Source organism: Mustela erminea, chromosome 20, assembly GCF_009829155.1.
Source record: "Mustela erminea isolate mMusErm1 chromosome 20, mMusErm1.Pri, whole genome shotgun sequence".
Lineage (NCBI taxonomy): Eukaryota > Metazoa > Chordata > Mammalia > Carnivora > Mustelidae > Mustela > Mustela erminea.
In genome coordinates, this window is record NC_045633.1 from 14,723,593 (window position 1) to 14,744,843 (window position 21,251).

At 42.0% G+C, this 21,251-nt stretch overlaps 1 protein-coding gene across 3 annotated transcripts in view; it reads left to right on the top strand.

The window, feature by feature from the left end:
* TXNDC11 (thioredoxin domain containing 11) overlaps positions 1-21,251 on the top strand; it is a 58,116-nt gene that overhangs the window by 2,685 nt on the left and 34,180 nt on the right. For 2 of the 3 annotated variants that reach the window (XM_032327676.1, XM_032327675.1), the window contains exons 2-4: positions 3,328-3,544; positions 7,403-7,500; positions 11,663-11,792. In XM_032327676.1, the coding sequence (XP_032183567.1) occupies positions 3,328-3,544; positions 7,403-7,500; positions 11,663-11,792 (445 nt within the window). Of the gene's footprint in view, positions 1-3,327; positions 3,545-7,402; positions 7,501-11,662; positions 11,793-21,251 lie in introns of those variants that run through there. The other variant, XM_032327677.1, reaches the window with a different exon arrangement.

Sequence of the window (21,251 nt, forward strand, 5' to 3'; positions counted from 1 at the left end):
TGCTTTTCCATGGGCCACGTATTTTATCTGGCCATTGTACTTTAGGAACAGCTCTGAACATGCGGAGCAGTAACACTAAGTGCATTGTTATGCTTCGGCTGTCACAGATCTACATTTTCCCTCAGATTGTGTTATTTCACACTCAACATGCAGTTTGATTGGGGGAGAATCATCTCGAAAGGGGGAGTTTTGGAGCTTTTAATAACGTGTCACGCACGACCTTCCTCATCTCTCTGCATGGCTGCCTGTCATTCAGGTCTCTGCTTTAAAAGATCCCCTGTCTTATCACCCTGTTAAATTCTCCACTTAGCGGTGATCCTTTTGTGGGTTTTGGTTTGTTGTGTACGTGTTCGGTTGTTTGCCTGTTGTCTTCCTTGAGAAAGTAACCCCCTGAGAACATTATGGTGTTCTTGCTTGCTGCTGTCACCTTGGTGCCTGCAGGGCAGTTTCTGAAGCGTACTCCCTTTTGCTCAGTGAACATTTTTTGAATTAGTGCATAAGTGACTCAGTTTTTCAGGTTCTGGAGATCTTTTGCATAGACAGAGCTCCCTGATTGCAGTGTTAAAATGGTAGTTTGAGTGGATAAGTAGGAGATTGGCTCTTTCGGTACTGCTACTTTATGATATTAATAATTTTGGGTTAAAATAGGGAAGCAACGTATTTAAGTCTGTCTTAATTCAGGAAGCTAACACCTTCTAGATGCAGAGGAGGGCATGGGATTCTTTCCTTTATGCTAAATGACCCACACCTCTTAGAGGAGGTTCGGTCTTGGGTGTTTACATTTTCCTTTTTGGTTCTAAATACCTGTCTGTCTACTGGATATCTCAGAGCTGGCAGCACTTTCCTTCTTGTTCTTCCTTCCTGCTACCTTGCTGTATTCTGAGAAGCCAGCATGTCAGGTTTGTTTGATCACATATGTGAGCATAGAACATAATGATGTGGCCTTTAGGGTCATCCCTAGTAAAGCAAATGGGCCTCTGACATGTAGATTCTGAGTGTTCTTAATTATGTCTGTCTGTGTGGGTTTATATTAAATCTGCCTTTGCATATGTTCAGGTGAGATAGGAGGGTCAGTTTGTTGGTTTCACAAATTATTGAACTTCAGAGGACCAGGAACCATAAACAATGAGGATCTAACAGTGAAAAAAATAGGGTTCTTGCCCTCAGGGAGTTAATGCTATGGTAAAGTAAATAGATCATAGGTAAAATAAGCAAGTTGCTAATTGTGGTGAGGGGTAGAAAAACAACCAACAGGGAGCTGAGAGAAAAAAAATGAGGTCTTATCCTTTGGGTAGAGTTGTCAGAGGAGGAGACACACCAGCCAAGATGTTTTCTCATCAGCTTCATGGTGGTATATTTTACATTCAGGTAAATTACACATTTTATGTGTACAGGTTGATGATTTTTGATAAATTTAACCACCCGCGTCCTTTCAGTGAAGACAGAGAATGTTTTCTTCTCCCCAGAAAGTTTCCTCCACACCCCTCTGCAGCCAGTCTCCTTGCCCCAGTCCCCACTCTAGACAGCCACTGATGTGATTATTTTGTTATAGTTAGTTTTGTCTGTTTTGGAATTTTACATAGACACATTCATTTTATATGTATTCTTTATTGTCTGGCTTCTTCAGTGTAGTTGTTTTGAAACTCATCTACTTATAGTATGTATCAGTTCTTTATTCTTGAGTAATATTTAATTATAAGAATATATAGAAGTTTATTTTTTCACTTAATGAGTCACACTAGCTTCCTTATGCATACTATTTAGATAATTTACCTTTTCCCATCCTTATGCTTTCATCCTTTCTATGTCTTTATGTGTAAATTGGGTCTCTTTTAGAAAGCATTTGGTAAGTCTTGCTTCACTATCCAGTCTGGTATTCCTTTAACTGGGTGGTTTAGTCCTTTTATATTTAATGTAATGATTGATATTGTTGGGTGTAATCCTGCCTCTGGCTGTTTGTTTTATTTGTACCTTCTGGTTTTTGTTCCTTCCTTGGTTCTTTTCTGCCTTTTGGATTAATTGAATATTTTCTAGGGTCTCTGTTTTTATTCTATTGGTTTCTTGGCTAAACTACTGTAACAGTTTTATGCCATGTTAGTGCAGATGTGTGAACAGCTCAAGGTGTTCATTAAGCTCATTTCACCTGGTGGGATGCAGTCTCAGCCAAGATGTTTTTGTCTTGATGGGAGAAATAGTGGCCACTTTGTGACTTCAGACCACTTATTCATTCTTTTCTATCTTCTCTTGATCTCTCCCTTTGGGGAACTTCAGGTATGCAGGCAGAGTGTTTTCCAGGTAAAATGGGCTGTTACTTTGTTAGTCATCTTAATAACCTCTGGATCATGACATTGTTAACCTTAAAAATTAAACAGTTAATTATTTTACCAGAAAAATGGGTTTATTCAGGAATAGCAGAGAATTGCAATCCAGGACATGCAGGCTATGGCAAACCATAGGCAAGTCCCACAGGAAAATGAGAACAACATTCTTTTACAGAGAAGGAGGAAGATGGGAGGGGGTGGTTGTGAGTGAAAGTCCATTGGAGAGATGCAGGAGTTTGGGGGGATGACAGTTTTTCAGTGGCTGATTGTTGAAGTCATCAGTGTTTTTGTAGGAGTTGTTACATCTTTTCCAGTTGGGGCTTGTAATCCTCCTGTTGAAGATTCTCCCTTAGAGGCTGTAATTGATCATTTTTTCATGTAATTGACATGGAGAAGTGTTGGCTCCCCCTTCTGGCCTCCCAACTCCATTTTAGTGGCTTCCCAATATATATCTGGAGAAATCTACCTTATTATTCATTACTTTTGCCTGAATGCCCTGTATAAGTACAGGCCAACTCCAGCTCATAAGCGTAATGTTTTTGCAAAGTTGAGTCGATGGTAAGAATTTCCCATAGAAATGTTAGTGGTGGCCGTGAGGGCTCCCTCCCCTTAGTTCTGAGCAAGCTCACTGGTTATCCGAAGCCCTGGAGACCAGCAGCTCCTGCGGAGAGCCAGGCTGCAGAGAGATGAGGGTGGGGTGTTTTGGCTGTAGGAGGCAAGGACATGGATTCTTCAAAGAACCCTTCTCCTCTGCTGTCTGCTGCCTTCCCGCCCCAACCCGGGGAGACAGTATTAGAGAGTTGTTTTCAACACAGTATTCATGTATTGCATTTTCTCAGCTAAGTACTGCCTTAGCACAGCCTGGTTTTTACTCCAGGGTGATATTTTGGGAACTCCATTTTCTTATTCAAGAGTTGTTTCTTTTCAGCTGCATCCTCCCTCCACGTAGAGCTGTTGTTAGAAGAAGATAAACTTAGCAATCTTGTTTGTGTTTGCTCTTTTTTAGTCGAGCAAAAGATGTGATAATACCAGCAAAGCCACCTGTCAGCTTTTTCTCCTCGAGGTCGCCGGTTCTTGACCTCTTCCAGGGGCAGCTGGACTATGCGGAGTATGTTCGCCGGGACTCGGAGGTGGCGCTGCTGTTCTTCTACGCCCCGTGGTGTGGCCAGTCCATCGCTGCCAGGTCAGAGATTGAGCAGGCAGCGAGCCAGCTTTCCGACCAGGTAATGCTGACCCTCCGCCTGCCCTCGGGTGACTGTTTGCCCTGTGTGCGGAGCTGGTTGCTCCCACAGAGACCCCTCACTCTGCTGGCTGATTGAGCCAGGCTGAAGGCCAGGAGCCTCACTTTATAAATGGTAAAGCCTTTTGTAAAGAAAAAAGATTTCTGATGGTGAGGGTAATAGTTGGTTAGAGACCGGAGAGGGAGCAGATTCTGTGTTTCCTTCAGATGCGGATCAGTTCATCTCAGGGTGCCATGCTTTTTGGTTTCAGTGCTGAAAAGCCTAGTTGAATTTCTGTTTGATATTTGTTGATGACTTCTTTTCTTTTTCTTTTTTTTTAACGTTCATATCATTTATTAGAGAGAGTGCGCGTCTGCATGCATGAACATGGGGTTGGGGTAGGGGTAGGGGAGGGGCAGAGAGAGAATCCTAAGCAGGCTCCATGCCCAGCATGAAGCCTGATGTAAGGCTGGCTCTCACCACCTGAGATCATGGCCTGAGCCGAAACCAAGAGACTAAGCCAGCCAGGCACTCTGCTGTAAGACTCATTTATGTGTCATGACTACAGTGGAACATGTTGCTGTATAAAAAACACACGGACCAGAGCTATATGCATCGAGTACTTAATGAAGCTATACCTTTGTGCTAGGCCAGAGGGATGGGCAATGAGTCATCTGTATGGCAGTGGTTTTCAACCCAGTGGATCCTAGTTGCCTTTTATAAAACACATACATTATGAGGTGACTTTTGCTGTCCTGAAAAGTAAGTCATAGATATAAAACTTCTGTATGCATATAATTGCAAAAGAGTCAATCCATTAATTATAAAGGTGGGGGGAAACAAAAGTAACATGTCATCAGGTCATGTGTGTTTCAGGATGTAAATGCTTAGGCAGAATAGGTCCTAATGTGTTGTGGTAGAGACTCAGGTACTGCAGGGACACTGCTCTCACTGATTTGAGTTTCCTGAATGGTGGACAGCCCTTAGTAAAGAATGGAACCAAAAAAGTATTTTCTTTATTTAGGTTTACGTAAGAGTTGCCTTCCCAAGAAATTCGGTGAATACCAAAAACATGCTTTCGATTCCCATTTAAAATGGAATTAGGTCCTGGGTTAGAATAATAACAGACAAGTTTTCCCCAGCCTCGTTGTTCGGCAGGACATTTCAGACTGCTCTGGGGGTACTGTGCACAACTCTTTCCTGTGCAGAGCACTTCGAGCATTGTGGGCTGTCTCGCACAGTGCCTGCCCACCCCATGCCCTGTAGCTTCCCAGTCACTGCAACAACCAGAAGAGCATCCCACAGATTTCTAAAATGCTGCTACTAAAACCACTCATCTGAGGTAACTGATGCAGGCAGCTGAGTTCCAGAAATTTCTTTGGAACTCTGGGTAGGTTTTTCTTAGAAACAATGTTATAAATGCTGGTGAGGCTTTCTGCCCAACCTAGCAAAGCCTTTTGAACCATTATAGATCCTTGAATGTGGTGCAAAGTACTGTTTAAATCTGGCTCTTCATTAGAACTCTTCATTGCCTAGGACATTGGTTCTGAGGGGGTTGATATTTTGTGTTCCAACTTTGGACCCATGGGATCGATCAGTTCCCTGTGCTCCCTTTACTCCCCTCCCCCTTAAAATGGCTAGCAATAGGGGCGTCACGCTGGCTCAGTTTGGGAAAGCCTGTGACCCTCGACCTTAGGGTTGTGGGTACAAGCCTCACGTTGGGCAGTAGAGCTAACTTGAAAAAAAAGAAAAAAAGGGCTAATAATAACCAAACTGGCAGACACTTCGAGGGAGGAAGCAGGAACTCCATTGGAGCACTGGGAGGCAAACAGGAGGTTAGCGTAAAAGATGTCACCACTTCATTCCTCAGGCATTCCCCAGGTCTTCTGAATTAAGAGAACATGGGGGAGCAAGCAAGGAGGGAGTCTACTGTGTTTAGGGCAGGAGTCAGTCACTTGTTGCCTTATTGTCAGCTGAAGCGGCTGTGTCCTCATGAGTGTTTGCAGGAGCTGCGTTCTGGTGTGCCAGGACCTGTGCTGTTTATCATCACAGCTCTGCACGCTGGTGCTGGCATCCCTGTTCTTGGAAGCAGGACCTCAGACCTAGATGGTGGGGCGGTTGGCCAAGGATCACAGGATAAGTGGTGAAGGTTATAGTGCCGTCCACAGCTAACGGACACTGCTTTTTTCAAATTTTTTTTTTTCAGCTTCTTCCAAATTGAGTGCTTATTACTCTGTGTTCTCACTAGGGAAAAGGAGAGGGTTTATTTTTGGAAACAGGCAAAAACCTTTTGAGCCACGTGGCTTTAGTAAAATTAGCAAACATGGTTGATTGTGCCCTATTTTTGAGTAAAAAAATGAGATGTCACCTTAAGTAAAGATATTGTTGTTTTCTATTCTCATAAATGGACTCTAAAAGGAGCTCTGAGTTTTGAGCAATATTGCTGTTTCCAGCGTGGAAGGAAGGCCTCTGAAGGTGACTTTTCATTTGTAGTCTTCATATTCTTTCAGTAGTATTATGAAAATGTTTCCACATAGCAAAGGTAAAGGAATTTTGTATGTACCTGTGAATTAAATGTGATTGACTTCTTTTTTTAAAGATTTTATTTATTTATTAGACAGAGATCACAAGTAGGCAGAGAGGCAGGCAGAGAGAGAGAGGGGGAAGCAGGCTCCCCACTGAGCAGAGAGCTGACCCGGGACCCTGGGACCATGACCTGAGCCTAAGGCAGAGGCTTAACCCACTGAGCCACCCAGGCGCCCCTGTTACTGACATTTTATTGTCATTTATTCCTCTTACTATTCCTCTAGTCAGTGGTTCTCACCTAGAGGAAGTTTTCTCCCCCAGGGGATCTTTGGCAGTGCTTGGAGCTGTTTTCGGGGATCAGTACTTGAGGTGGGGTAGCTGCTAGCGTGCAGGGGGTACAGGCCAGGAATACTGCTAAAGCCTCCATCCAGTGTGTAGGACGGCCCCTCACAACAAAAACAAATCTATGGAAAGCCCTGTAATAGTGGAAGGCTGAGGTGGCAGTAGTGCCGAAGTAGAAGAGTGCTCCTCTAAGCAATGACCCGTCTGGTTTTGGGTACATTTCAGAGTCGATTGGAGACATAGGGACATTTCTCCTTAAATACTTCAGCATCTACCTGTAAATAGGTGTTTAGTTTGTATTTTTGCTGCTTAATTCTACATTTTAGAGCATAGCTTTAATTATCTTACTGGTTTTTAGTGTGGTCATTAAAAATGGTCCTTTGAGGGGCACGTGGGTGGCTCAGTGGGTTAAGCCTCTGCCTTCGGCTCAGGTCATGATATCAGGGTTCTGGGATCGAGCCCCACATCAGGCTCTCTGCTCAGTGGGGAGCCTTCTTCTTCCTTTCTCTCTCTGCCTGCCTCTCTGCCTCCTTGTGATCTCTGTCTGTCAAATAAATAAATAAGAATCTTAAAAAAAAAAAACTAAAAAAAAATGATCTTTGATATTTGTGATGTTTTATTTGCAGCTAACATTTTTTCCTTTCTCCCGTGCTCAATTTGACTATCAAAAGATAGCTTTCCATTGAGTTTTAATTTAATCAAGCTTAGAAAAAGCTCATTCGTGCTCATTCACTTTAGAGTTCAAAGCAAATCATTTCCCTCTTGGACTAGACTGTAAAATACTGGACTCCTAGCTAGACACCACAGATAAGAGTCTGTCTTGTTTATTGTGGTGGTAGATGATGACCTTCTTTGAATATGGGCGATAATTTTTTTTTTCTCGCTTTCTGTTTCGGAGAAGAACAGTTCCATTTCTGTGATTTTTATCTTTAAAATCTTGGTAGTTTTTCAGTTGTTATTCATAGTCATTTGAAACCTTTTTTGGCTCTGCAGGTGTTGTTTGTGGCAATTAACTGTTGGTGGAACCAGGGGAAATGCAGAAAACAGAAGCACTTCTTTTATTTCCCTGTGATATATCTGTATCATCGGAGGTAAGAATTTGAATTAGTTTTCTAATTCCAGTAAATTTCCAAAGTGAATTTTTTTTCTGTTTTAAAGTATTAAATATTCACTGTAGGAAATGGAGAAAATACAGATAAGCAAAAATAAAAGGATCTGGGTATTTTATCAGCAGTACACAATCGTTATGTATTTTCCGATATATCCTCTTCTGACTATACAGATCTACCCTCTTTTTTAAATTAAAAAAAATGGGATTGTGTAGTAATAGTATTTCCTAAACTGCTTTTTCTTGCTTGTGTGAACATCTTTTCATACCATTACAATGTATGGCATTGTTTTTGAGAATGCCCCTGCCCCTTTGTGTGGCTATACATTTCAGATGTTCTGAAGTATTTTACTGTATGCACAAAGGTCCTTATCCTGTTACCTGGCAACATACCTAGTCAGGAGGGAATTTTAGCACCTTTTCAGCTGGGAAGAAAATTAACTACGAGTCCATGGTCCTTTGCCCATAATCCTGAAATCCAAAGGGTTTGAAAACCTAAAAGGTTTTCATAAATGTTGTTCCCATGTGCACTCACCTAGCCTAAAGTGACAAGAGGCTGCCTTTGGTCTTTATCCCACTTAAGGAGCCAGGTTATTATGCTGCAGAAATATTGGTGTTTGATTTTGGAATCCTGCCCAGACCTTGCTGTGAGTGTTAAGTAATGTCTGAAATCGGACTTGGAGAATTTTGAAGACAGATGAGACTTTGGACTTTGTTCAATGTAATTGGCTTGAAGTTTGTTAATGAAGGTAAATGGTTAAAGAATGTTTCATTAGCAAGATCTACTCTTTATGCTTACTCTTTATGCTTAATTTTTTCCCTCCCTCTGAACTTCCTAGGCCTTAATCAATGAGGGTTTGTAAGAAACATCAACCTCTCATTTGTGGGTTATCTGTCACGTTCCATCACGCCTCATGTTTCTAACATAAAATGTTGTGTGGCATACAGTATTGTTTCTCAAGAGCTGTTAAGTAATATTTGAGCAGAAATGCACTTTGTTACTCCATCTCCACTTTCAACGTCCTTTCTAGATACAAGAGTACTTCTCAGAGTGTGAACTGTTGCACTTGCAGATGCGGAAGCTCTGTGCTCTGTAATGGGATAAATAAACTTCTTACGAAGGTCCCTGCAGTTCTTTTCTTGGAAATAGACAGTATTTGGAGATAGGAAATAGGGCACGGGTGCCTAATATAGGCTGCCACTGTAAGTAACCGAGCCACTGCCTAGAGGTGGGCCTGATTTGATGTGATATTAAAATCAGGAAAGTTCCCTTGAATCAAGTACAGAATATCTTTTTGGGTTATATGGCTCTGCAGTATATTGTCTTATACTGTTTGTTTTTTAGATTTATGGAAAGATTGAAAGGATGTGCAAGGAACCTTAGAAACATCTAGTCCATTCTTCTCATTTCACAGATGAGAAGTTTGAGGTTGATAGTCTCCTCAAAGTGCTCGCCCCTCATCTTTGCCCATTAGGTTTTACTTTTTCAGTTCGTTCAGACCTCTTAATACTCATTTCAGTATCCTCCATTCCCAGTGTACCAAAAACAAGCCAAGTGTTAAGGCACAGAGATACCTGAAAGGTAGCTTTTTTATATCCTATTTAAGAATCTCTGTTTTATCCGTAACACATATGAATGAGTGCGTTTAACTAAACTCTTTTAAGACCATTCAGTGGTGTTGAGGTTCTTTTGATTGATCGTGCTTACCAGTGTGGCCCCTCAACCTCATCACGGGGCAGACAGACCATTGCTGTCTTTGTGGTTTTGTGTTTTTTTTTTTTTTTTAAAGATTTTATTTATCTGTTTTTTGTTTTTTTTTGTTTTTTATTTTTTTTTTTATTTTTTTAAATTTTTTTTTTTTTATTTTACACACAGAGATTACAAGTAGACAGAGAAGCAGGCAGAGAGAGAGAGAGAGGGAAGCAGGTTCCCTTCTGAGCAGAGAGCCCGATGCAGGACTCGATCCCAGGACTCTGGGATCATGACCTGAGCCGAAGGCAGCGGCTTAACCCACTGAGCCACCCAGGCGCCCCTATTTATCTGTTTGACAGAGAGAGATCACAAGTCGTTAGAGAGGCAGGCAGAGAGAGAGAGAGGAGGAAACAGGCTCCCCGCCGAGCAGAGAGCCCGATGCGGGACTCCATCCTAGGACCCTGAGATCATGACCTGAGCTGAAGGCAGCGGCTTAACCCACTGAGCCACCCAGGCGCCCTGTGTTTTTTTTTTTTAAAGCTTTATTTTTTTAAAGATTTTATTTATTTATTCGACAGACAGCAACAAGTAGGCAGAAAGGCAGGCAGAGAGAGAGAGGGGGAAGCAGGCTCCCTGTTGAGCAGAGAGCCTGATGCGGGGCTTGATCTCAGGACCCTGGGATCATGACCCGAGCCACCCAGGAACCCCCGTCTGTGTGTTTTTGTTGTTGTTGCTGTATTTGTAATGGCTTACTTACTAGTGGCTGCTTAGAGAAATTAATAGACTTCTGTATTGCTTTTAAGTAGATTCCATTTTTTTTTTTTTTTTGCTCGTATTGATAACCACTCACAGAGAAAGTTTATAAAAGGTTCTGAGGCAGGGAGTGGTTTCTTCTATCACTCTGTTACAAGGCTCAGCAGCCCTGGATCAGCTTGTCCTGTGGTCGTGACTGTGGTGTGTTGGTGAAATGTGTCCTACACCTACATTCTAGAGATCTTCTCAACTTCTACCAGTCACTGGGATCCTTCTAATGACACCCCAGGAGGCTGCTTGCCTGAGTAGATGACATTTCCAGATTTGTTGCCTCCTTTTTGCTGAACAAAATAAATTATCAGATGATTTTTTGATTTCTTCCTTTAATTTTTTTAAGATTTTATTTATTTTATTTGACACAGACGAGAGCGATCACAAGTAGGCAGAGAGGCAGGCTCCCACCGAGCAGGGAGCCCGATGTGGGGCTCGATCCCACTGGATCATGACCTGACCAAAGGTAGACGCTTTAACCCATTGAGCCACCCAGGTGCTCCTTGATTTCTTCCTTTAAATTAAAAATTGTTGGTGGCTGATGGGGTTGGTGGTGGTGGTAATTTTTTAAACTTATGTAAGTCTTGAATTGATCTAGTTGTTAACTCTGTCTTCCAGCTGTGCATGTAGAGCGCTATTTTTACTTTTTTCATGCTAACATTCTTTTGTTTGGCATCATATTTTCAGTGCACCCAGAAGAATTGTGTATATCTCATCCCATTATGTGTGTGTGTGTGTGTGTGTGTGTGTATTTATGTTAGCATATAGTATTGGGATCACAGCATTTATGTAATTCTTTACTGTGCTCTGTTTATTGTTGCTATTAACAGGAAGCTTAATGTCCGTTTCTGTTTAGACGAAAGGATGGTAATGGAGTTACTAAATTTCACCTTACTCCCCCACCCTGCCACATTCCATTCAGTTGTATTTGAGCAGCGTCTACATTGTGCAAGACTGAAGAAAGCCATGTGAGGATTCTGATTAGCTTACTAGGAGGGTCACTGAAAGTCGGTCTTATTTCTGAGCAATGTAAATCATATTCCTGTGTATCCTTAAGCACACCTGGAAGGGAAATAAGATCATTTTTGCAGGTTCCTAACTTTGTCCCTTCCCATAATCTTTTTTGTTAAAGTAAAGTTTTGAATAGGTTTCAGGTTATTTAGTGATCCTTTGTGTAAGTGCCTGTGGGAATATTAATAGGTACATGTTAGTAGGCCAGGGGCCAATTGCTCAGCTTGTTTTTTCTTTCAGAATGATGTGCAAAAGAAAGTCTGCCACCCCCTCCCCCACCGCCATCGATTATATAGTTAGCGTTTGGTCAGTTGCCAGGATCACCTTTCTGTTTGGTTTTGTTTTTTTAAAGAAATATTATTATGAGAATTTTTCTTTTCCCCCCAGAGGCTAGGATGAATGTTCTTTGAATTCAGTTTGCAGTTGAATTAAGCTCACAGGAGAGTCGTGGCTGCTTGTGCCACCTGGCACCCGAGATCCTATTCTCAGGCCCTCCGTTCACCTCCTGGGACACAGAAGGCTACTCCCCTGTGAAGCAGTCAGGATCGTCTTGTGGTTGATGATTTCAGTTATACCTTACAGGTTTAATGCATGGTGTATTATTTTTATTTTTTTATTTTTATTTTTTTGGTACTAGTTTTGGACCAATCGAATACAAAGGCCCCATGAGTGCTGTTTACATTGAGAAGTTTGTCCGCCGGGTGATGAAACCACTTCTCTACATCCCATCTCAATCAGAGTTACTAGATTTTCTCTCAAACTACGAGGTACCTGTCTTTCATATCTCCTCCCATCCCCAAGGTTTCACTGGGTTGTGTTGGATTGTGTATATTGGAAGGGTTTTTTATACCTCCTGATTTACAGCGATGAAAAGATCACATTAGAGATAAGCCCCAATTAAATGCTTTTTGAGATACTTGATCATAGGGATGGTTTGGCCAAGTGAGTTTGAAGAGAATAGAACACTTGTAAAACCTTGTGAATTTTTTGTTTGGGAATTTCCAAGACTTTCAGTCTGTCTTATGATGAGCTTAGAGCATGTAAGAGTTAACTTACAGGTTATATGCATCTGCAGATTCCTGAAAATTTTATTTGATGCTTTATGGTCCTACGGAATAGTTGGTTTTACTTGTCCACTGTAGTTTAGCTTTAAAAAAAACTGGGAATATGTTCCCTTCTGTTTATTATAAAGTGCATAACCCTTTCCAGTCTTATTAATGGAAAGATTCCTAACATGGCTTCTCTGCTGCTTTCCCATCACCAGCTTCATCTCCTGATAAGTTATTTTTATAGGATCTTCAGTGTGTGTTCAGGATCACTTATTAATGAGAGGCCAGTGTAAAGCTTAAAATAATATAAATAAATTATAAGTACAGTTCCACAGAAAAACTCAATGGAGAAAGTGTAAGTTGTACTTGGATACAGCATGTAAAAATGATCCTTAGACACAGGATTGTAGGTACCTGAGACATAAACCCTATGACCCCGGACCTCACTGATTTTACCTTTTGCACTAGGGAGAGTTTATGCAGATCGGACATGAATTTCTGTTACTGGGACGTCATTTACAGCTTTTCAGCCATGTTAGAAACACTGTGTGTTGACTGTACATAGGTTCTCTAAGCAGCAGTGTCACTGTCTAGTTATCCTGCTTGTAAGTTCTCAAGTGTGCATTAGAGTGAATGTGTCCTTCCTCTTACGTGGATACAGGATGGATTTCTGTGCCCTTCACAGGCTTGTCTCTCGTTCTACTGGGACAAGCTGGCAGCTGGGAACCACCCTGGGGGCCTGGGCCTGGTCCCTTTGGCAACACTGACTCCTTCTGTGGTGTGGGCCAGATCACTCACCTGCGTGGCATCAGGGGACTGGAACAGGGTATTTAACTCTTAGCTGCAGTAGTTGTGTGGTAAGTGCGTGTTCATGTAGGTTTGCGTAGACGACGGGGTCGCAGAGGCAGTGAGGCAGAATGGTGAAGAATCAGGACTTGGACACTGAACTTTGTCACTTGTTAGCTGTGTGGCCTATGGGCTGCTTAACCCTTTAAGCCTCTGTGCCTTTATCTATAGACAGGGATTGAATAAGACATGAAAATGCCTACAGGATGTAGTCCCAATACAGGAAAACTTATCCACAGAAATGGCATGACAGGAAAATCCTGGATTTTTAGCACTATTGAGAGAACTTGACATGTACACAGTGCTTGCTGGAACTCCCTACTTCTATAAGAAATATTTTGTTTTATAATTAAGATGATAAAAAATGACCTGCAGGGACGAAGAGGTCTTCCTTCAGGTGTGCTCTGTAGGGAGTTCTGTGGGACACTGTGCCTAGTTTTACTTGAAACCCTCTGTTTTTTTCATTACATTTTCACTCAGTTTTTCCTAAAACAAAAATAAAGGGAGAAATGGCAGAGGAGCAATGCCACATCAATAAACACTGTATATTATGTGTTTACCCTTTCAAAGAAACGTATGGGAAAAAATTAAGATCATTTAGCCTTATAATAAGAGCACTGAGGGGCAACTTCAGTTTTCTTTTCAGCCCTGTTGGAGATTTGTATCCAGAGTTCTGAGCCAGGTCTTAGCAGGGTAAGATTCAACTAGGACTTTGGGGGCCTGGATATTAGCCCTGATGTAGTCAAGTCTCTGACTTCTGAGTTTTGCACAGATTTCTCATCTCTGAATGTAGGGAATTGGCTTATGTAATCCCTCCTGACTGTTTTGGCTTCCGTGAGGTTTAGAGGTGGAAAGAGGCAGGAAGAAGAAGGTTCGTCAGTTATTGGTTGGGCAAGTTTTTTTTTTTTTAAGACAATGCACGTTAACATCTGTATCAGAGTTCTTTCTGATCTTGTTTTGTTTATGGCCTCCGTAGTGTCTCTGTGGTTGGGCCTGCAGGAGAGAGGCGAGTTCCCCTTTATGACTGAGCAGCAAGGCTGGTTTCCTACCTTCAGCCTCTGCATTTTCTGAATCTTGTCAGCGGTGCTTTCAGAGATGATGCTCCGAGTTTGACACTAGTTCCCATCTCTCTCACAGTAACTCACATTACTGAAGGTTGTGTTTCGGTGGCCCGCTGAGTTAAAATGATGCGCAGCAATGTTTAGACTGCCTTGAAAATAGGACCAAGAGGGTGCGGCCAAGATGGGACCCTGTATGGCCTGTCAACCTTTAGAAGGTTTCCTCCTGAAGTGGTAGATAGCTTTTATCATGTTAGTATTATTTTTCACGGGGCTGCTTCTCACTGAGATGAAATTGTCTGGTTGACAAGAGACAATATTTGATTAATGGTGAAAAAACTCGGGAGGCAAGCCCAGCGTGGCTCTTGTGAAACCCTTCATCTTGTGAAACATACCGACCCTGCCTAGATGGTCTCGGTTTCGTGCACACTCTCTGTAAGGTAACATAATGGCGAAATTTTGGATCCAGAAATGAAACCACCACCACGGCTTTGAGAGTCGAATAAAGAGGAGAGGTAAAGGAATTTCTGGAGGCCCCACTCTAGAGCACAGTATGCTTCTGGACATTCCTCTCAATTAAGGTTTCCCAACCTCGGCATTACGGATGTTGGGAGTCAGGTAGTTCTTTGGAGGTGGGGGCTGTCCCATACTTTGCAGAATGTTCGGTAACATTCTTGGCCACCACCTACTGGATACCAGTAGCACCCCCCCCCCCCTTAGCTGTGACAACCAAAAATAGCCAGGCATTGCCAGATATCCCCTTGGAGGACAAGTAGCCTCATTTGAGAAACTCTTTTGTAAATTACTGTTCTCCCAAAGGAGGACTTAGGAAGATGCTTCACAGGTGTTAGTACAAACACATCTTTTTTGCAGCACACAGAATGCCACAGCCTCATTGTTGCAAGCTTTTCTGCTCATCACAGTGGCAGAGAGAATATGAAAATCAGGCAGTGCCTTGACTGGAAAATCCTGGAGTGTTATCTTTGGGGGACTAGAGACAGGAATGAGTTGTATGGTCATCAATAGAGCTCTCTGTGATGTTCATCCTTATAATCAAATTGTTACTGCCCCTTCCTGCGAAACGTGCTTCCTAAATACGTTGAGGATCTTGCTAATTCAAAGAAATCTTACTGTAGAAGGTACACCTTTTGATCAAGAACCTTATCTCCTAATTTATGTTTTTTAAATAGGGATTTCAATATCAAGTGTATTTAAATTTAAGTTTACCAGAATTGGGCTAAAGTAATGATTTCATGTTTTTGTGGCACTTCTGAGGTTTGTTAGAATGGCACTGCTTTTTGCTTATGTCTCTAGGTGTGTTTGTGACACCTTGAGGAAATGCATTTGGTAATTGTCCCCTCATTAAAAAAAACTATACTGATTAATTGTAAATTAATTTGTCTCTAATCCACTTATTCATGAGCAGTTTGGACCATCATAAAATTGTGCCATTAGTGTTAATTACTTGGGAAGTGATGATATCTGAAAGTAATAACTTTTAACATAAATTTTTATTTTACTATGTGTATCCTGACCATATATGTACATATGCTTATGTTGCTGTTTTAAATAAAAATGCTCTAATTTTATCTTCGTTTGAATTTTTTTTAAGTCCTGCAGATGAATTCTTCCAAAAACTTCTTTCAGATGATTTGTTATTGAATTACCTAAAGCAGTAAAATGTGTAAACCACTGTAAAACATTGTATTTGACTTGCTCTCTCAAACCTGCCCAAACCCATTTTGCTCATCATCAACTCTAGTTTTCTATATGTAGAAGATGACACTGAGCCCAGATGCAATTTTTAGGAAAATGATTTTGCCTTTGATTTATGGAGTATCACAGAAATACATTGCAGGGCGAATATTGTAAATATTTGTTTCTGTAAATTCCAGCATACTTTACTCATTACTAGCCAACAAAGAATGTGTAAACTGCACTGCAAAAGTGTCCTCCAGTGTTCACGTGGTTCTGCTTCTGATCTTCCTAATAGCCGTGCAAGGTAGAAATGATGGGTCCTTCTGAACAGAGTAAGAAGGTGGGGGACACCAGGGGTGTTATTAACCCTCAGTGCAGACTGGCCTGTAGCCCAGGGCTTCTGGCTCCCCAAATTCTCGCTTGTATCTGAAGAAATGTTTAAGGTCTTGGAGTTGAAACCTCACTGTAGATCTAGAAGTTAAAACTTTGGGCATTTAACTATTTTATGTTATTTTTCAGCCTTTCTCTTTCAGGATAGAAAAATTTTGAAGGTGTTGACTTCTTAATTTGACTGTAACTTTTCCCCCTTCATTTTTAGGAACGTTTTTTAAGAATAAATAGTAATCGAGGATAGGGCCATGGCTGTTGACCTGCTGTTAAAGCAGCAGGGTTTCACCATTTCCTGTTATTGATTGGGTGTTCTATGTGTGATAATCACAGTATCGAGGCAGGGTAAGGTCTAGATTTTTCTTCTCAGAGATGCACTGAAATCATACCTGCTTTGGGGCACCTGGCCGGCTCAATCAGTAGAGCATATGCCTGTTGATCTCGGGTGTTTTGAGCACCATGGTGGGTGTAGAGATTCTTTAAAAATAAATAATTCTTTAGTATAAATTTTAAAATAATAAATAAATAATCATAATAAATAAATAAAAATCATAATAAATAAATAAAATAATAAATAAATGAATGAATGAATAAAAATAAATAAATTAATAAAAAATTCTTTAAAAATAAATTTGAGCACCATGGTGGGTGTAGAGATTCTTTAAAAGTAAGTAAGTAAAAAAAAAAAAACACAAAGTAAGTAAGTAAATAAATAAAATCATACCTGCCTCATAGTGAATGCAGCTAAAAACTAAAGTAAACTTGCCAGTGGATACTGCAGAGGGAGTACATGGAAACCATGTTAAGAAATTCTTCTTTCTTCTTTCTTCATTCATGCCAATCATAGAATCCCTCTCCCTCGAGGATTCTTCCTGCCTATTTAAGATACAGACAGGAAACTGTTGTTTATTACTTGTGGACAACACAGACAAACATGCCACGGTCATTGTTATTTTGGTGAATGTCGAGTCGAGTAGGCAGGAAATAGCATTCAGTGATGAAAATGTCACTTGCAAAGCCACGAGTTCTATGACTTGTCCTTTTAGTATTTTTTTTAGTTATTTGACTTAGATATCAGTAGCTTCTATATCAATAATGTTTTCTTTTTTATTTTTAAAGCACTTGACAGAATCATCTGATTTGTGCCTTGTAACATACCCACCAAATGCCAACAGTATTATTTAGAACATTTATCTTGTATTTGTAGCTAAAATAGTTTCTAATTCTTACCATGAATTTTCTGTAACTTATCCACATAAGATCCGTGATTCTGCATACATCCATTAATCCTTATTCTTATTCTTAGCGGTTAAAACCACATTGTTTTAAATTAAAGTGGGATGGGGAAGAATCTTGGGAATCTTTTGGAGGGGAAAGCAGGGGCTTAGGAAAATTGCCAAGTGATAGAAAACCTCAGCCATTTGGAGAAAAACCTAGTAGAATGCGGAATGTAGAATGGCACCTGTTGTTATCCTTTTGTGTGTTAGTGAAAGTCTGCTCTGCCTCTGCCAGCTCATAGTTTTAGAGCACTGTGAATCAGACAGTTTTGAATTTTCTAGGTGTTTATTAACATCAGTACAGAAACACTTCAAGTGCCGTTGAGTAGAAACACCCCGAGCTCACTGTTCTTCTGGCCACTAGAGGGTGTATATACCATCTGCTAAAATTCAACCCATGCTGCGAATGGTATTCACTTAGCAGAGAAATATTTTATGCTGACGGGGTTTTGCTGGCCTCCTATAAATAGCCCGTTTCCAGCCCCCTCGTTAGAGCAGGTGCTGAATATACTGTCCCCCACAGAATGGAATTAAAAGCACGCAAACTGGGTCAGGTTGTAAGCCGGTACTCCTCATGTTTTATTTTTGCTAAATTGTAGGAGGAGCTTTGTGTCATTTATCTTTTTGTCTCCATTCTGTCACTTGTTAACAAATGTTTGTTTTGTGCCTGCTCAGTGCCAGGTACTGTCTGAAGCAGCTATGTAGTGAGGAACTAGAGAGACCCTCTGCTTCCTGGAGGTAAACACCGAAATGAACACCAGACTGCAGCACAAACAAGGTGCAGGGAGTTGAGTAGTGTCCCCTCAAAATTCCTAGCTGCCAGGAACCTCAGAATTGGCCTTATTTGGAAATAGGGTCCTGACAGGTGTCGTTAGTTAAGGATCTCGAGATGAAAGCATCCTGGACTTAGAGTGGGTCCTAAACCCAATAACTGGTTCTGTAGACGAAGAGAAGAGGACACAGAGACACAGGCCAGAAGGCCATGTGACACTGCGGGCAGACACGGGGATGCAGCCACAAGCTGTCTGGGGCCACCAAAAGCTGGGGAGGAAGCAAGGAAGGGTTCTTCCTCAGAGCCTCCGCAGAGAGCACGGCCCTGCTGCCCTCCTGATTTCAGACTGCTAGCCTCTAGAACTGTGAGAACAGATTTGTTGATCGAGGCCAAGTTCGAGGTAATTTGTTACGGCAGTTCTAGGAAACTAATGTACAAGATCATTTCAGATCAGTGCCCAAAGGAAAATCAAGGAGGGTGATGTGGTAGGCACAAGGGCAGGGAGGGACGGTAGAACTGTTCTAGAAGAGAGGGAAGCCCTCTCTGAGGAAAGGACGTTGCAGCAGAAACGTCCAGTGAAGCCTGTGTGTGACCCAGCCCTGAGGAAATTCCGAGGAAGGGCTCCAGGAGGAGGGAACAGTAAGTTAGAGGTCCAAGGGAAGGACTCGGACTGGTGGAGCAGACGGCAGAGTGGTAGCAGCGGAGGTCACACAGGCGTCCTCTCCTGTCGTGGGTCCCGAGTTCACCTGACTGACCAGTTATGCTCTGGCAGTTGCGCTCCTATGAGCGCTCCCCTGAGGGCCACTTAAGCATCCAGGAGTGGACCAGTAGGCCACTGGGGGAGGAAGACCTTCACATGTTGGAGAGCTTCCGAGTGAAGAGGCACAGCCTGTGTATGGGCTTCGTACCTGGCAGGCAGGGCTTCGGCTTGGTGCCCTGCCGGCTCATCTGAGAGCCTCACAGGTGTGCGAGGGCGGGACAGTGTTGTCCGCCTGGCGGTGAGCCCTGGGTTTATTTGCTGCCGAGCAAACTGTGGGCCCGGACCTAGAAAGGTCCTTGTGTGTGAATATGCACTTTCTTGTCTGAAATATTTAAGTTTCGTTCTCAAACCTGCCAGTTTTCAGAAATTAAATACAGACCGTTAATGGTATTATCAATATTTGAAAAATAACACTTGAAATAGACTTTGCGTGCTCCTTGTGTTGTGATTGGCTAGTTTTTTTTACAATTTCTGTTGCTTTGTACCATCCGCTGAAGTTGCTGATTCTTACGGTCTTCATTTCTGTGGCAGAGAGAAGTGAACATAACCTTGCAAATGAGATTATTTGCTTTGTATTTTTTATGGGACTGCTTTGGCCACAGTGCTTGAAAATTGCAATGCCCATTCTCTTGAAGATGAGACTCCTTCATCCCAGTTACGAAGGCGCTTGAGAAACCACAGCTGTGAAGCTGTCAACAAGAGTAAACCCTTACTCTGGGGAGGTGTGCACGGAGGACCCTGCAGTTGGTCCGCCCGATACTCATTTTGAAACGTTGAGTTTAGGTTTTCCTTGAAGACTCAGAATTCACATTTCCCTTCCATTACTGTGTGTACACGTGTGCATATGTATACATGGACGTGCGGCAGTACTTTGCGTGTAGAGAGGTGCACACTCCTGGGCCCCGTGCCCCTCCTGTTCACATGAGTGGGAAGAGGGCTGACATTGACCTCCTCTAATTTTTAGCCACGAAACATTTCTTAATATGTAGGCTGGATTTATTCTACTTGATTTTGGTTTGGAAGATTGGTCAGAATTTAAAGAAACTGGAATGAGTCTGTTGTCTTTCTGTTGTGTTCATTTCTGTTATCTTTTTTGCCCCATATTAACTGATTGACTAGAATGTCTAAAGATTTCATTTTTTTTTTTTTTTTTTTTAGATTTTATTTATTTATCAGAGAGAGAGAGGGGGAGAGAGCGAGCACAGGCAGACAGAATGGCAGGCAGAGGCAGAGGGAGAAGCAGGCTCCCCGCCGAGCAAGGAGCCTGATGTGGGACTTGATCCCAGGACGCTGGGATCATGACCTGAGCCGAAGGCAGCTGCTTAACCAACTGAGCCACCCAGGCGTCCCTAAAGATTTCATTTTTTAGATGTTAGGATTAACCACTCTGATTCTGTCAGTTTCTAAAAACCAGTTGATTTATTTAGAATTGAATCTTAAAATAAGCAAGTGCTTTAGATTTGAAAGAGTGTGTGTTCCACTACAGATCAGAACTTTTTGTTTTTGTTTTTGTTTTTGTTTTTGTTTTTTTTTTGCAATATACTGATGTAAAATTTTACCCAGAGATTAAACTTCTGCTTTACCTTTGGGATCTGATTTTGTCCCAGTGATCAAATTAGCTCAGTTACTTATTAAGAGCGTGTTTTAGGGCCAGAAAGGAGTCTTTACATTTGCCTAGTGCCTTATCAAGCTCATTCTTCTCAATAACCCTGTGATGAAATGTCCCCATTTGTCAGAGAAGGAGACTGAGGCTTCCCACTGAAGGGTCCACGCACGCCCATTCAGCATCAGACTCCAGGCCCAGCACTCTTTCCCCAGGGTTCTCACGGTTTGGCTTTTCGGACAGATACGATTATCACAGACAGAATTTGTGCCACAGGGCCTTCAAGAAGGAAGCAGTTATCCTGACCTGGGAGGCAGAATATGTCTGGTAGGGGACAATTAATTGGTTTGGCAGAACACAGGAGTGTTCTGTGCTAAAGCTTAGAGAAATGGTATGAGCAGGTGGAAAGAAGCTTGTGGGACTAGAGGAGCAAGAGGGTAAAAGATGGGCCCTCTGCAGACTGACCTGACCAGAGAGGAGGGTTGCCATTGTACAGGATGGGGGGGGGGGTCCAGATGTGGGGGGGAGATGCCCCTGGAAGGATGACCATGGACACCAGTGGAGCCAATCTCATTTAACCTGATTTCCGTAAGTGTGAAGGCATGTTTGGTGTGAATGGGAGGAAGTGATTGAGGAAGAAATCCGAGAAAGGTTACAAAGAAACCTTTTGCAAAATTGCAATCACTGATTTCATTTACCTGGAGACACTTAGATAAAAGGCGTGAGTACTTGAACTTGACAGTGAGGTTTCTAGTCAGGGACCTAGGAGAACTAGG